The sequence below is a fragment of the Blennius ocellaris genome (genome assembly GCF_963422515.1).
Source record: "Blennius ocellaris genome assembly, chromosome: 20".
NCBI lineage: Eukaryota > Metazoa > Chordata > Actinopteri > Blenniiformes > Blenniidae > Blennius > Blennius ocellaris.
Window position 1 is genome coordinate 1,589,678 of NC_137669.1, and position 16,764 is coordinate 1,606,441.

A 16,764-nucleotide genomic window follows, 5' to 3' on the forward strand; every position below is an offset into this window, starting at 1 on the left:
TCTCGTTTCGGTTGTTTTTTTCCTTTTGCATGGCCGAGGGCTACTCAGTGGAATGAGTCACACCTGGGCCAATGTGAAGTGTTAAAGGCTCCCCTCCTCCCACACAAGGGCCTTTTTCTCCTCTGGCTGGCCTGTTTAAAGCAGGCCATGGCTGTTGCTGCGGTTTTGTTCTGTTCTGTTTTGTTTGCTGACAACCACAAATCCATACATGCACACATTACTGAATGTGCTGCTTCATCAATCATCATGTTGAGCTCCCCCACCAGTTAGAACAGAGAAAGATCACTGTGAACTCAAGCTTGAGGGAATCAATGAAAAAAACACTTTGGGGATGCATATGAACACCAAATATCACTTTTATGATGTTTAAAGCACAAAAAAGTTGATTAAGTATAATATGGGTCCTTTAAGTACTTGTCTTTGAGGCAGAGATTTTTTTTTTCCACACATTTTTATTCAGAAAAATTAGTTTTTCCAATGTCGTTGGCTTGGTTCTGTTTCTTTGAAGAAAGTTCTCCAGCTTTGGAAAACACTCAGTCATATGGCACAAATGAGGCCGGTGTACATAGAAATTGTTGGACAAGACGGAAGAGATTAGGACATGTGGTTTTGTGGCTATCACAATACTGCAAGGGATGCAGGGATCGTTGGATGTTTGCCTCCCCCGGGTACTTCTGCACCTCAATGATTGCATCAGCTGTGGCGCTGTAGTTCTGCCTGCCAACTTCCTGATCCAGCTGCTGCCAAAGTTCATCTAATAACAACAAATTAGCATTTTAGTTTTAGTCAATTACAAGTCAGTACATGATTTTCAAGCAAATCAATGCAAAAATAAACTCATAAAAAAAATAACATGCCTGAAGTGGGTACTAATGTTGGTTGTGAAAATGGCCCAGGCTGTGGCTCAGTTGATGCGCCCAACTATGGCCACACATTGGAATTTCAGCCTGGTGACGCTTTATTGCACTTGGAGGAACTTCTGAAACCAAGTGATTTAAATCTTGGATTTAGGAGTGTTGATAGGGTCAACCCACTAAAGCTCCGTTTCCACCGCAAAAAAAAGTGCGGGGATAGAATGGTATAGTCCGTTACGGTTCGTGTTTCCACCGCAGGAATTTGTGATTTTCCGGAAACAACCGCTCCAAAGGCGGTCGCTTTTCGGCTACCCCTCCGTCGGAGTGCCTGGCACCATGGAATGGGCCTGAGTTTGAGGAGCCGTCTGCTGATTGGTCAGTGATTTACTACACGCCCTCAATATTTTAATGTGGCTGCTGGATGAATCCTCTGTTGTCAGTGTGGTCAGCTTTGCACTGGTTGTTTTTGGGGTTTTTTTTCCCTTTCTTTTCTTTGCTGCTCAACCTTCGTGTTGGTCGTGAAAGAGCGGATGTGAGGCAGGGGGAGACCAGGGCTCGGGACTTTGCATCGCGTGGGAGCTTTCTGTTTGCAGCATAGCGTCAGCGCGACGCACGCCGAGTCTCTGTTCAAATGTGATGCAGAGGCGGTCAGCATTCTCTTCAACCGCTGCAGCGCTGCTGCAGAAGGCACGGTACGGCGGTGGACCGCATGCGCGATACAATGAAACGCTCGGAGCAGCCTCTGCATTCCGGCGCGGAGGTGCCGGAGCGCGATCAGCACCAGAGTGGCTGCTCCTGCATTTGAGCAGAAAGCTAAAGGCTCCCTGTGCCGCAGCCAGCCAGGGCGCGCTCGGGTGTGGGGCAAGTCGCCGGAGCGTTCGCTCTCTCAGGACCAACACGGAAGTTGCACCTGCAGCTCTGCTGCTGCAAAAAATAAAAGTTAACAAAACAACTAGTGCAAAGTGGAGGATGTGAACAACAATACATGATTCATAAGATCCAGATCTGCCGCCAGGCTGAGACGACTGTTGTCACGTCACATATCTGCAAAGCTCTTAAGCCCCGCCTACTTTTTAAGCTCCTTTCTGCGGTGGAAACAGGTACCGGATTTGGCTCCAGTTACGCTTTGCCATACCGTTCGTAAGGCTCCGTTCCGTCCCTGCACTTTTGTGGAACTTTTTCTGGAAACGGGACTTTAATGACTCCAGATTGGAAGCAGTGTCTGTGACTCATCGCTTAAGGTGTTCATGGAGATGTATGGCTGCCTGTGTGTGCAAATTTGAAGTGTTACGCTCAAGTGTGTGACATAGCATTCTCATCATCGGGATGACCTTTGATCCTGAAACTCTTTTTATCTCCAGACAACTCCACTGTGGCTTGATGGAACGGAGCAAGCACAAGAAGTGTTTCTTCAATGGTGAAGAAGTCATCAGCTGTTAGTGGAGGTATGCCGTATTTTAGCGAGGCAAGAGATACCCACACTGGTTCTTTTTCATCATTGAGCCTTTCCAGCATCTGATATGTGCTGTTCCATCGTGTTGGAACCTCATTGATAGGTTTCAGGGTTGGCTGTCACATCTTTTCCTGCACTTGAGTGAGCTTCTCTTTGCCTGTGGTGCTTGATCTGAAGTATGTGACTATTTGCCTAGATTTTTGCCTAATTGATGTAAGTGCCGGAATTTGATCACATGATTTCTTCACGATTAAATTTAAATTATGTGCAAATCAAATTAAATGAAGAATTTGGAATTTATTCAGAAGAAATCATGTTTGGAGCTGCGTCAGTCACAAGACACTTTATTAGTTATGGCCGAGTCATCCATCATACCCCTTTTGACTTGGGCCAAATTGTCAGCAGTGTGACTTTGTGGAAAGTATAACACACCCAACACAGGTGTACACAACTGCATGTTCTCATTAATGTAGTGACAAGTAAGAGCCAAGTAAATCTCACTGCTACAGCTTGCTGTACTTCCTTTTTCACTCACTCTCGTTCCTCCTCATATTTTGTCACCACCATTTCTTTGACTGTCTCAGAAGTAAAACAAAAGTATATCAAAATATGTAATTAAATACTAAATGAATTTTCAGACATTTTCAGTAAAAACCTTTCTGGTTGACAAAAAAAATAGCTCAAGGACTGCAATAAGTTCCCTGAACCCCTCATTCTCCACGATGTTGAGGGGTTGTCTGTCCTTGATGATGAAATTGATTATTGCCTCATCCAGTGCTTGCTTCCTGGAAGCTTGATGGTTAAAAATGAAATGATGAAAACAGAATATGTATTCATTACAGAATACGTAGTCATTAACAAACCAATCATGATGAAACTGTGAAATGTATGCATACCTGTATGAATTCTTGGTGTATTTGTGACCTCCTCATTTTCATGCCTAGCCCTGTAGTGCCTCAGCATTCAGGAGGTGCTTTTATTCAAGTAAGAAAGTTCAACGAAACAAATGTGGCATTTAACCTTCAGAAAATAAAATTCCGAATTTAAATCATGAGTCACTTTAAAAAACATTTGAATTATGACAGATCAAGACAATGAGAGGAACAGGATTTAAAAAATGTAATAAAAATAAATACCTTGTTTGTTGAAATAAGGTCAAAATGATCCTAAACGGTGGGAACCTTTCATTTTCGTTGAGGCTCCATGTCAGTGGGTCTTGCAGCAAAGAATTGATTTTCCAAATATAGGGGGCGCTTTTGACCAAGTGTTTTGTTGGAGGGCGTTTGACAAGCGTGGTAAGTCTGTTTGTTGTTTTGGTCAGTTTCGCAGCTGTTGTAACTTTGTTTGTTACGGGGTAGAGTACTTTGTCGCCAGACTGCGTGTTTTGGTAGGCACTGAGTTGCCCGTTCATGGAGAGAGTAAGGCATTCTCGTTCTGTCCCTGTTAGGCTTCAGAGCGGGCTCGCTTTGGAGTTCGCTGGGGGGTGGGTGTGTTGTAAACGTGGCTGGAGCAGTTGTCTCGGGAGCCTGTTCTCCCTGCATGTTTCTGAGAGTCGGGAATGGTCAAGTTCAGACCGCACATTGTTGCTTCAGTGTGTGTTAACTGGTACAGTACAGGAAGAGTACTCTACTATCACAGTTACTGAAAGTAAAGTTTATACCACAGTAAAGGCTGCTGTTTTGACTGTTTCTAAGTTGGTGCCTGAGGCATGAGAAATCTGGGACGCAGACTCATGTTGAGTCTGTCAGGGAGCTGGTGACTCATTTCAGTCGTTGGTGTGCATCCTTGGAAGTTTTCTCTTTTGGTGACTTTTGTGATTTGGTTGTGTTAGAGCAGTTTAAGAACTCTGTTCCCAGTCACATTGCGAGCGTTGATATTAGTGAGCATAAAGTGAAAACCTCTGCCGAGGCTACTAAGCTGGCAGATGAGTATGTGCTTACACACAAGGGTGGCCGTGAGTACTGCTCTCGGAATGAATTTGGTTACCAGGGAGGTAGTAAATTACATGTGGCAGGTCAGGTTCAGGGGGAGGAAGGAGGCAGTCCTCACCTGGGGAACAGTAGGCCAGAATAAGTTACACGGGGTCAAGTGCTGTTTGCCTCAACCAAAACATGCCACTATTGCAAAAACAGAGGGCATTGGAAAGGGGATTGTCCTAAACTTGGGAATAATGGTGATCAAGCTAAATCTGCAGCTTTTGCTGCCTCTGTGAACTGTGTGGGTCCTGCCATTTCCTCTTCTCAGAAGGAAGCTGGAGAGAGGTGCAGTGTGGATGAGACAGATTTCTCAGCCTATGTTTCAGACGGCTGAGTGTCACTGGTGGGGAATGTTCCCGCTGATGTTACTGAGCAAAAACTGCTTTTTCCACCTGAGAAACATCTGTAAAGTGAGGAGGATGCTGTCAAAACCAGCTCTTGAAATGATCATTCATGCATTAATTTCGTCTCGCCTTGATTGCTGCAATTCCCTTTTCACCTGCTTCAATAAGACCGTCCTCGGCAGACTTCAGATCATACAAAACTCAACGAGACTCCTGATAGGTTCACCCAAAACAGCCCACATCATCCCCATTATATCCAATCTTCATTGGCTCCCAATCAAATTTGGAATTGACTTTAAAATTTTAATCCTCACTTTCCAGGCACTGCATGGCCAGGCCCCACAGCCGTTGTGGACATGCTGTGTCCCTACACCTCAAGACGCACCCTCCGATCCTCAGAACAGAGTCTCCTGAAAGATCTGCTTTAAAACGGGGGGAATAGCCTTTTCAGGCTGTTCACTATGGAATGACTTGCCCCTGTCCATCCACCTACTTGATTCTCTTGAAAACATTTTCATTTCAGAAAGCTTTCAGCTAAATATCTCCCTCACTTTTACTGTATTTTATGTAATTATGTAATTTTGTCTGTTCCATTTTATTGCTCCCGTTTCTTGTACAGCAATTTGTGATTTTTATCTGTGAAATAAACTTTACTTACTTACTTACTTACACTGCCGGTTAAAATTTTGAGAGATACTGGGGCTTTTGACTCGTACATTGTAAGCTCTGTCTTGCCTTTCTGTCAGTGTGGTCAGCTTAGCACTGGTTGTTGTTTTTTTTGCCTTTTCTTTTCTTTGGTGCTCAACTTTAGTGTTTGTCGTGAAAGAGCGGACGTGAGGCAGGGGGAGACCGGGGCTCGGGACTTTGCATCGCGTTGGAGCTTTCTGTTTGCAGCATAGCGCGCGCCGTTGCGTGGGTGCACGTCCGGGACACGGGAGCCTTGAGCTTTTGGCTCCAGCGCCACTTCTCTGCATCATGTCCGCGGTCAGTGCTGCTGCATCGCGGGGTTGAACAGAACACTGACCGCCTCTGCCTCGCGTTTGAACAGAAAACACAGACCCGCGCCGCTCCACGGCGCGAGGCGAGCGCCGCTCCGCTCCGTGGGTCTGTGGTTTCTGTTCAAAAGTGAGGCAGAGGCGTTCTGTTCAACTGCGGTCAGTGCCGCTGTATCGTGGGGACAGCCCGCGGAACCGATGAAGAGAAGCTCAGAGCTCGGCGCCTCCGTGTTCCGGCGCTGAGCTGCCGGACCGTGATCGGCGCCGAAGTGGAGTGGCTGCTCCTGCGTTTGAGCAGAAGGCTCAAGACTCCTGTGTCTGTGCCTCAGCCAACCGGGGCGAACGCTTCGTCAACTTGCCCCGCACCCGAGCGCGCGGCAAGTCGCTGGAGCGTTCGCTCTCTCAGAACAAACACGGAAGTTGCTGCTGCAGCTCTGCCACTGCAAAAAACAACAGTTAACTAAACAACAAGTGCAAAGTGGAGGATGTAAACAACAACAGAGGATTCATAAGATCTAGATCTGACGACTTTTCTTTTCTGTTGTAACGTCACATATCTGCGGAGCTCATAAGCCCCGCCCACTTTTGAAGCTCCTCTCTGCAGTGGAAACGGGTACCGGACCCAATCTCCGGCTTTGCTGTACCGTACCGCTCCGTTCCGTCCCCGCACTTTTGTGCGGTGGAAACAGGGCTTACACACACAGAGTGACAGAATTATCTGTGCTTGCTCTCTGAGCTCACGTTGCTTTCTTCAGTACTCCTTAGGTTTCCTTCAGCTCGCCTCTATTTCGATTTGTATGATATTTAAAATTACTTGGTGAACTTGTTCATAACGTACGCGGTGCATTTGACAAGGCAGAGCTGCAAACGGCTTGTTTCGCGTCGGACATTGCCTCCGGTTACGTTTATTTTTACCATTTGTTTGCTCTTAGTTTATCTGGTGATGTAAAGTCATTTGGAAAACTTTGCTCGTACTGAACGCGGTGCTTTGGAGAAGAATACAGTGAACAAGGCTGACATATTATTTCCCTGTTTTCCATCACTGGATGTTTACATGAATCACCAGGTTCACACAGATCATTAAAAAATAAACAGTCTTACAGACCACTTACATACATATAGCTGAACTCACAAAGTAGTCTATATTAATATGTTTATTGTATATGGCTGTTCATAAAAATAAATATAATGTTATAAATATTACAAATGAGCTTTATATGCTGTATATAGTTTTTTAATATATAAAATAATTAATTCTGAGGCTATTCTGTAAATAGTTTTGGAATAAACAATAAATAAAGCAACTTCTGATCAATCCATATCATTTTCAGACTTACAATAATGTACCAATTTAAGCCCCACCCAGTTCCACTTAAACCACACCCACTTCTGGTGTAGGCCCCGCCCACTCCATGTACAGATACGGATACAGATCATTCAGATGGTTGAACAGATTCAGATACAGATAGTGGTGTACTCTCTCATCCCCAGAAAGAATGTTCTCAGCCAAAAAGCATATAGCCAAGGAGATTATACATTTCTATAGCAACCTGTGTACTTCTTTTATTCCAACCAAGAGGCAGTGCGAGATTGAAGATGGCAGCAACCAGCTGTTAGACAACAAGGACCATAACTTTCTACTTTTTTCAAAACTTTATCAAACGACCTGGATCACCTCGAGGAATACATTGATGAGTGTTTCGACAGACTTTGTAAAATGGACGAAAACCCTCCTGACATCCAAAACAACCTCAGGTAATGAAAAAAAAAACTATCCCGTATTTCTCCACTCTCCAGCACGGATTCACCTACAAACACCCCTTGCTGCCCCGAGGAAAGAAATATACTCCTCTCGATCGAACAGAAACTCACCGGACTCGACAGTAGAATCGCAATCATTAAGGTTCTCACCGCAAATTTCAATCACTCCACCAGAACCAAGGATAACCTTGTCTTCACTGGCATTCCTGAACAACCCACAGATGACCCCGGAAAAAATGTAAGGGACTTTGTGACTCATCAACTCAAACTCACCCCCTTAAAGCTTAAAGTAACAGACTGGTCAACTCCATCCATTCTATGGGAAACCAGTAAAGAAGTCCTTAGAGGCATAATTATCTAATTTTCCATACACAAAAAAAGAAAGAACAACGGCGAGAAATACAATTGGAACAAAATATCAAACACTTAGAGAACATTATTGCAAACAACCCAACAGAAGAATCCCATAGTGAACTTAGAAAATACAAATTTAAATGAAATAAAATCCTAAATTAAAAAAAATATATATTTCACAGACAAGAACACTTCCATCATAGCAACAAATCTGTAAAATATGTATCTAACCAATTAAATCAAAATATAGAAAGAAAATATTATTTCTACTATCAAAAACTCAGCAGGGAAACCAACAAACACTCCAGAAGAAATAAATATTATTTTTAAAGACTTTTATGCTAATCTATACTCCTGAGATAATAGCCCACACCAAGAAGATACTGTTTAATTTTTTGACAATATTAATCTACCCAAACTCAATGAAGACCATACATTTACACAACAATCCCACAGGAAGAAATTTCCACATCCACTTTCCACTTTCTACATCTGATGCCCAACAATAAATCACCATGACTCCATGGCTTCCCTGCTGAGCTCTATAATCATTTTGGTCAATCTTCACCCCACTTTTCCACAGAGTAATAACTGAAATAAAACAACACTCAAGACTTCCTCCACATAACAACACAGCCACAATCTCACTACTCCTCAAACCCAATAAAGACCCGTCACTCCCATCCAGCTACCATCCAATCTCCCTTCTCAATGTAGACTTAAAAATCATAACAAAAACACCAGCTCACATATTAGACATAATCATTCCACACATTATCCACCCTGATCAGACCGGTTTCACCAAAGGTAGACACTCATCCACCAACACTTGCAGACTATTCAACCGCGTAGAATATTCATCACAACAACAAAATGCATCTATCATCATCACCCTGGATGCAGAAAAAGCATCTGATAAGGTAAACTGGTCATTTCTTATTTCCACAATGCAAATGTTTGGCTTTGGGGAATCATTTATGAATTTGGTCAAAATTCTTCACACTGCACCCTAAGCCACTGTTTCCACAAATGGTCCAAGATCACAACCATTCACGCTGCACAGGCGGACAAGGCAAGGATGCCCACTCTCCCCCTCACTGTTCACCATCTTCATAGAACCCTTAGCTGCAGCTATCTGACAAAACACAAATATCCATGGAATTGAAACACCAAACCACCATCATAAATCGGTTTATATGCCGATGACATACTTCTCTTTTTACAGAAACCACACTTATCACTACAAGAAACAATTAAAACAATAGACACCTATTCAGAAATTTCAAACTACTCTATAAACTGACACAAATCTGCTATCCTCCCTCTCCACAAAGACAGCTGGGATGTGGCAACCCACACATCACCCATTCCTTTATGCACTGTTTCCATCACATATTTAGGTATTCATGTTTCCTCCAGGCTGTCAGAGTTGCTCACCCTCAACTACACCCTGTTGGGATCTCACAAGACCACAGAAAGTTTGTTCATTTCTAGGGAAAGACAATGTTCATCTGTTACGATACACAGTCATGTCATATGAATTTGGACTCAGGAACATAACTGACCATCACACCCAGTTGGGGGGGGGGGGGGGGGGGGGGGGGGGGGACCTTTTGTCACGAAAAACCCATGCAAATCCTCTCCCGCTTTCTGCTCAAAAGACACTTCCCCCCCATGCACTCAGCCAGTCACCGATTGGTTGAGGCTCTCAGGATTTTACACCTTCAAATCCCCCAACCTTCACCAAAAGCCTTTGGAAGAGTCTTCTCAAGAGTGTTGCTCCGAGTCATCCCCGGTGAACACCTGGGAGGAGCTGCGTCCGACCAGTTCCTCTCACAAAAGGCTTTTTTTTGCTCCTGTTCTTCAATGGAAAAGGTGGGTAGCTGGAGGCAACTCACCCAGCGTTAGCATACAGCTAACACCAGAGGCCTGCAACCAGGGGCCTTCATTCCTCAACTCCTCTGCTGACCCGACCACGAGGATCAGACCTTCCCCTGGTCCAGAGACCAGCACCCAGAGTCTGATCTCCCATCAACCAGGAAAACCAACCAGTTCCTCCAGGACGGACCGGGGAAACCACACCTCACAGAACTTCTTTGTGTTTTCCTCAACCAGCAGGAAAACTCTCACAGACCTGAGCGACCAGCTCCTCAGTCTGGACAAAAGGAACAACCAGGAGCTGCAAAGAAAGCCTCCTGAATCATCAACTTTATCTTCTTCTCCTCAGCCTGCAGAACTAACCAACCACAGTTAGCTGGATGTGCTAACAACATGAGAAGACATCAGCTTCATCCAGGACAACAACCGAACTCCTTCAAAGAGACCAAGGAAGTGGTAACAACAACAGATCACTACCTGAGATGAGTTAAACCTGAATTATGCATAGAACTGTTTAACTTTTATGAAGATGTTTTGATTCTATTACAGTGATTGAGGTCATTATCAATAGACAATGATATAAAGAGCAGTTATCAACCTGTAAACCAATGTTAGCCAAAGTTAACCAACGTTAGAAAGCAGACACAGGGTCTGCATGCTAATCAGACAACATCACACAGTAACTGAAAACCATCTGATGACTCCTGACGTTTTTTAAACCAAGTCGCATTCACATCAACTCATTCCAGAAATAGTCTTTTAACAGAGACACACAGGAAGTAGATGCTAAAGACTAGCTTCCATGTTCCATTGTTCTCCAGCACATGGTTGAGACCCAGGACTGACTTCCTACTCTCTGATAACCTTCATTTGGAATGTAGTTTTTGTGATCCGCCATCTTGTTTTGTAGTTCCATCACACGTCTCACACACACACTCCCTCCACCTCTCTCTGTCTCTTTCTTTCTCTGTCCACACACACACCAAGCAGGTAGTTAGAATCTGTGTTTTATTAATTTTTATTGTAAATAAATATAATTTTTGGAATCATACTTGCTCTGTTATTGATGTGCAACTAAATGGTGCTTAGTGATTCTTATGAGGTAAGAAATACCAACAATCCCATTACACAAAACAATAACAGATGCTCTCCTCCATTGGAGGATTTTAACACTCTCTTTAATTGGCACAATAGCAACAATAACAATGACAATTTTACCCCAAATAAACTACCTCTTTAATATGATTCCCTCCAAACCAACCTCTTTCTGGTTCAAATCTTTAAATTCTACTATCAATAAACATTATTGGAAAAATAAAACACAGAGAATCAAACTAACAACCCTCCAGAAACCTAAGACACAAGGACGACGTTCAGCACCAAATTTCCATCAATGCTTCATTGCAAATCAACTACAATATATATTTAAATGGATCCACCCTCAACAATCAGATACTATTTGGTTAGACATGAACAAACAGCATGTGGCAATATCCCAACTGCAGATTTACCATATTTCGGTCCATTGTTGGGATCTCACAGGACCACAGAAAGTTTGTTCATTTCTGGGGAAAGACAATATTAATTTGTCCTGATACGCAGTCATGACATATGAATTCTGACCCAGGAATGTGATTGTCTTTCACACCCAGTGTGGGGGGGGGGTGGCTTCTGCAGGACCTTCCTCCCCCCCTTGCTGCTCACAAGACTCTTCCCCCAGGTATTCAGCCAGTCACTGATTGGTTGAAGCTCACCTCCGAATAAACAGTCGTGGAACAAAAGGCATTCAGCCAGCCTCTCCTCGCTCTCTTGCAACAAAGACTCCGAGGAGTAGGTGAGTTGCTGGAAGCAGCTCATCCAGTGTTAGCACACAGCTAACACCAGAGGCCTGCAACCAGGGCCTCCACTCCTCAACTCCTCTGCTGACCCGACCACGAGGGTCAGACCTTCCCCTGATCCAGAGACCAGCACCCAGAGTCTGCTCTCCAGGGAACCAACCAGTTCCTCCAGGACGGACCAGGGAAAGGACACCTCACAGAACTTCTTTGTGTTTTCCTCAACCAGCAGGAAAACCATCACAGACCTGAGTGACCAGCTCCTCAGTCTGGACAAAAGGAACAACCAGGAGCTGCAAAGAAGGACTCCTGAAACATCAACTTCATCTTCTTCTCTTCAGCCTGCAGAACCAGCAACCACAGTTAGCAGGAGGTGCTAACTACAGGAGAAGACACCAGCTTCCCTCCAGCAGGACAACAACTGAACTCCGTCAAGGAAGTGGTAACAACAACTGGGCTTTACCTGAGATTAGTTAAACCTGATGCTATGATAGAACTGTTTAACTTTTATGAAGATGTGTTGGTTCTGTTACAGTGTTTGCGTTCTTTTGATAATTATATTAGGAGCCGTTATCAACTTGTAAACCACTGTTAGCTCTGCCACAGACACAGGGTCTGCATGCTAATATTTGCTTTACTAACTAGTTAACTCACAATCATACACATATCACAACAAAGACAACATCACACCGTAACCGAACACCATCTGACGACTCCTGACGTTTTACAAAACAAATTGCATTCACATCAAGTCATTCTAGAAATGGTCCTTTAGCAGAGACACACAGGAGCTTCCATTGCTTCCAAACACATGGTGGAGACCCAGGACAGACTTCCTGCTCTCTGACAATCTCCATTTGGAATGTAGTTTCTTGTGATCCGCCATCTTGTTTTGTAGTTCCATCACACGTCTCACACACACACTTCTTCCACATCTCTCTCTCTTTCTCTCTCCACACACACACACACACCTACACACACCGAGCTGTATATAGGTAGTTAGAATCTGTGTTTTATTTGTTTTCATTGTAAATAAATATAATTTTTGGAATCATACTTGCTGTTTTATTAATGAGCACAAAGGAGAATGAAATGTCGACTCTTCTGTGTCAAGAACTCCAAAATCCTAGCTGTTTAGTATATCTTATGAGACTGATAGAACTGAATTGGCTATCATTTCCTGTTAAGACAAGTGGTGCTCCGAGGTATCTGATTAAATTTCAATAACATTATTAATAACTATCTTCGATAATTATTAATCATTATCGATAGCCAACCACAACATAAATAGTGATCCTTATGAGGTAAGAAATCCCTACACCATCAATTAAACACCACCCTTGTTTTGAAACAATAACAATATCAACAGCTCTGACAGCCTGGTGGGAATTCCACAAAATGACTGACTCCACTGTAGCACCATGCAAACTCACACCCGTCTGAACAACCTTGATTTTCTAAGAAACAAAAAAACACTTTTCTTGCGCACATGGTCAGACAAAGGTATTACTCACCTGGAACACATCTTTCAAAATAACAAACTAATTCCAATTTTTTCCCTCCTGGTCCAGGAGTATGACATCAGGAGCAATCAATACCTGGAATACCTCCACAATCAAATAATCCATTCAAGCCAATTGTAGCACTGCAAACTTTAACCTCCATCTCTCACATCCCACTTCAGAATGTCTTAATATAACCTCTACAAAAAAACTACTGTCAAAAATATACAAAATAATATCTAAATTGGACAGTGCCATAACATTACCAAAAACAAAATGGGAAAAAGATGTATTGCTCCTGATGCCAACTTCTCGAACCACATCATCCAAAACATCTACTTTATATCAAAAACTGCAAATATAGAACTAATACAATACAAGATTCTTCACCAAACATACCTCACTGGGCAGAACATTTTTAAAATGGGTTTCACCTTAGAAATCTGTTATAACTGCACCTTAAAGACACCAGATACCTATATTCACACCTTCTGGCACTGCATACCGGTCCAAAAGTTCTGGAATGAGGTCACAAAATCACTCTCCTCCCTAATGGGCTGCCACCTCCCCATGTCCCCTCACTCTGTTTACTTGGTGACACATCAATAACAAACCTGTCACGCCCTACTCCTCAGAGGCCTCCTAGGGGCGTGGCTGGGTGTTCTCCCTCTCTTGTCTCTCCTCCCCTTTTGGTTTTCAGGTTGTGTTTAAGGAAGTGGAGCTGGTGAGGGATTCATCTCCTGATTCAGTTCAGCTGCTACGACTGGGTGGAGCTCGTTTTCTGCTGATCAGCTACACCTCTTAAACGTGTGCTCGACTCCACTCGGCGCTGGATCGTAAAACTCCCAGAGTTAGTAGACCTGCATGTGCTGTGTCTCAGTTTAGTATTATACTAACGCCGTTTCTTTTTGCTTCCCTTTGAAGACTACCAGCCTCAGCTTCCTTGGTTCCTGACCCACCGTGACCAGATCCGACTCGTACCCTAGTAGCTCCTGCCTCAGCTAGCCGCCTTGACCTCCTGCCTCCGGAGCCTGCAGCACCTTCAACTCACGCTTGTTTAAAGAACAAACTCTTCCAAGCGTACTCATTTGTCTCCCGACAGACAGACTATTTGGAATTATTCAATAAGTGTTCATGGATATAATATAATCAATACCAGTGTGTGATCCAGGTCATTATGTTAGGCCTGCAGAGGCTGCATGGTTGATCGAAATCTCTCTTTAGACCCACCTTGTGGACGCTTTGAGTTATTGCATGGTCCCTCTGTGTGCCGGCACATGCACCTTGTGGTCGTCAGTCACCACACTGACCCGCCAATGTCTGCCTCCCCCTGGCAGGTATTCAAGGTCATTACACCCATTCCCTCTCATCTCTCTCTCTCTCTCTCTCTCCCTCTCTCTCTCTCTCTCTCTCTCTCTCTCTCTCTCTCTCTCTCTCTCTCTCACACACACACATCCTCTCTTTGTACATACTTTTTGCTGTTTAGTAGATTAGATCTCTGTGTTTGATGATGTTTGCTACTTGGATGTGTTGATTTATGAGATGTTTTCAGAATTATTTATGAATTAATACATTTTTGTTAATAAAGGCTTTTTAGCTTAATTAATTGTTTCCTGTTGATTATTGTGTATCTATTGTTGACAATCCACTGGTTTGTAACAATCTGTGCTCGGCTCTAACACTGTCCCTTTTATTTATATAAGACTTATACAATTGTTATATTTACGTAGAAATATGAGCAAACTTAAATCAACCTTTACAAACGAGACCTATATTTTGGTATTGGCTATTTTCAGATTCTCTGGTGGTTCCCTCTTTTATTATTAATGAATAAATAACCAATTTATTCAAATTAATAATTTTTCATCAAATATTTTTTTATAATTTGTTAACTATAATAATTAATTAATTAAGTAATTACTAAATTACTTTAAGATTTGTTAATGAGTAAATGACAGTTTACTTCCATAATTGAAATTATAAATTTTTCATGAATAAAATATTTTTGACAATTTATTAACTATAATCATTTATTAATTAAGTAATTACTAAATTACTATAAGATTTGTTAATGAGTAAATGACAGTTTACTTCCATAGTTAACATTTTTCAAAAAGTATGTCTCGTAATTATTACTTTCAGTAATATATTACAGTCATTTAATGCTAATAAAAACCATAAATCCCGACATGCAATAGCATTAAACTGTATCTACAATGGCAGTGATTAACATTAACATGCTTTAAATAAAGCTTGTTTCACCTTCTGAACTCTGTGCACCCTGTCATGAGTTCGTTCATTTTACTGTTTAAGTGCTGATGTCATGCTAATCAGAACTGATAGCTGAGAATTTTCACACTTCAGATTGGGAAAATCCCATCTCATAGTTTTTAAACCTGAAACAGTGGACAGCCTCGACCACACCCATGCTACAAATTGTGTATTTTACTGATGCATTCTAAAATTTAAAAAAAACTATTACAGTAAAATAGTCATGAGCTGAAGTATTTCATCTGTGCAGAAGAAAAATTACTGTTTCCATCAGCTGGTCCACAAATTGATGAATTTACTTGTTATCAATCTGCATGTGTGTTGTCATGTGAACACTGTAAACTGGTAAATGGAAACTTTCTGAGTTCTAACATCCAGATTATAGAACATCGTCCTCCTCTAACGTAAAAAATATAGAGCATCGTCTTCCAAAACCATCCAGATTGTAGAGCATCTTCCTCCTTTAACAAATGTAACTTCAGATGAATTTCATTATTTAATCATTAAATTAGACCCACACAATACCGACAGCTGAGTGCTAATGCTAACACTATGCCCGCTCTGTGACATTCATTAATGAACACATTAACTATAACCCACATTCTGAAATGAAATCAGACTTGGTGAGAAAGCAGTAGGTTCCTTGAGTGCGGTGCGGTGGAACCGAGCTGACCTTTGATGTGTGGTGGAGGGTTGTCTCCTCCCTCTGACGGCCGACTGGCTTGAAAGACGTAAGCTCTGCTGACATGATGACTCCACAGGATGAAAACCACCACTACCTGCACAAAGCCACAAAACACCAGCGTTAGGAGGCAGCGAGGTGCCATGTTGTCCACTGCAGACTCTCAAAGCTGCAGCTCGCCCAGACTCCAGACGTTTGTGAACTAATGGGCGTCACACTGTGACTCTGGCCACTTTGTTTTTCTCTGAGGCTCATTCATGTTGACGCCTCACCAGTGGGGTCAGAGGTCAACAGGCAGCCAGGAATGGAACGCCATGGAGAGCTGAAGCTGAGTGGAGTGAGAGGCCACTGATAACCAGCCAGGTCCACCAGAAGGGACGGTGCTGCAACCCAGGTCCAGGTCCAGGACAACCTCTATTCAATTCAATTCAACTTTATTATATAGCACAAAATACAACACAGTCATTCCTAGGTGCTTTTAACAGGAAAAACGCCGTCTAACAAGAAGAAACCTTTGCAGAAACCAGACTCAGAGGTGGCGGCATTCTGCTGACCGGTTGGGGTGAAAGGATAGAGGAGAGGAGAGGAGAGGAGAGGAGAGGAGAGGAGAGGAGAGGGAAGACAGAGAGATAGATTAGGTGGGGAGATACAAACCTTGATTTGGGTAATTGGAAAGTTTTGAGTCTCGCCTTGAAAATAGAAACTGTTTCAGCCTCTCTAACTGAAACTGGGATCTGGTTCCACAAGACGGAGCTTGAGAGCTGAAGGCTCCGCCTCCCATTCTACTTTTAGAAAACCAAGGAACCTCCAGTAAGCCAGCACTCTGAGAATGAAGTGTTCTTCTTGAGAGATACGGGAC

At 42.9% G+C, this 16,764-nt stretch overlaps 1 protein-coding gene across 2 annotated transcripts in view; it reads right to left on the minus strand.

The window, feature by feature from the left end:
• Nucleotides 1-16,764, minus strand: part of enpp2l (ectonucleotide pyrophosphatase/phosphodiesterase 2-like) — a 116,968-nt gene that overhangs the window by 85,799 nt on the left and 14,405 nt on the right. The window contains exon 2 of one of the 2 annotated variants that reach the window (XM_080516460.1): nucleotides 15,897-16,002. The exons of the other annotated variant lie outside the window; for it this stretch is intronic. Coding sequence (XP_080372586.1) covers nucleotides 15,897-16,002 — 106 coding nt within the window. The remainder of the gene's footprint in view (nucleotides 1-15,896; nucleotides 16,003-16,764) is intronic. 2 annotated transcript variants of the gene reach the window in all.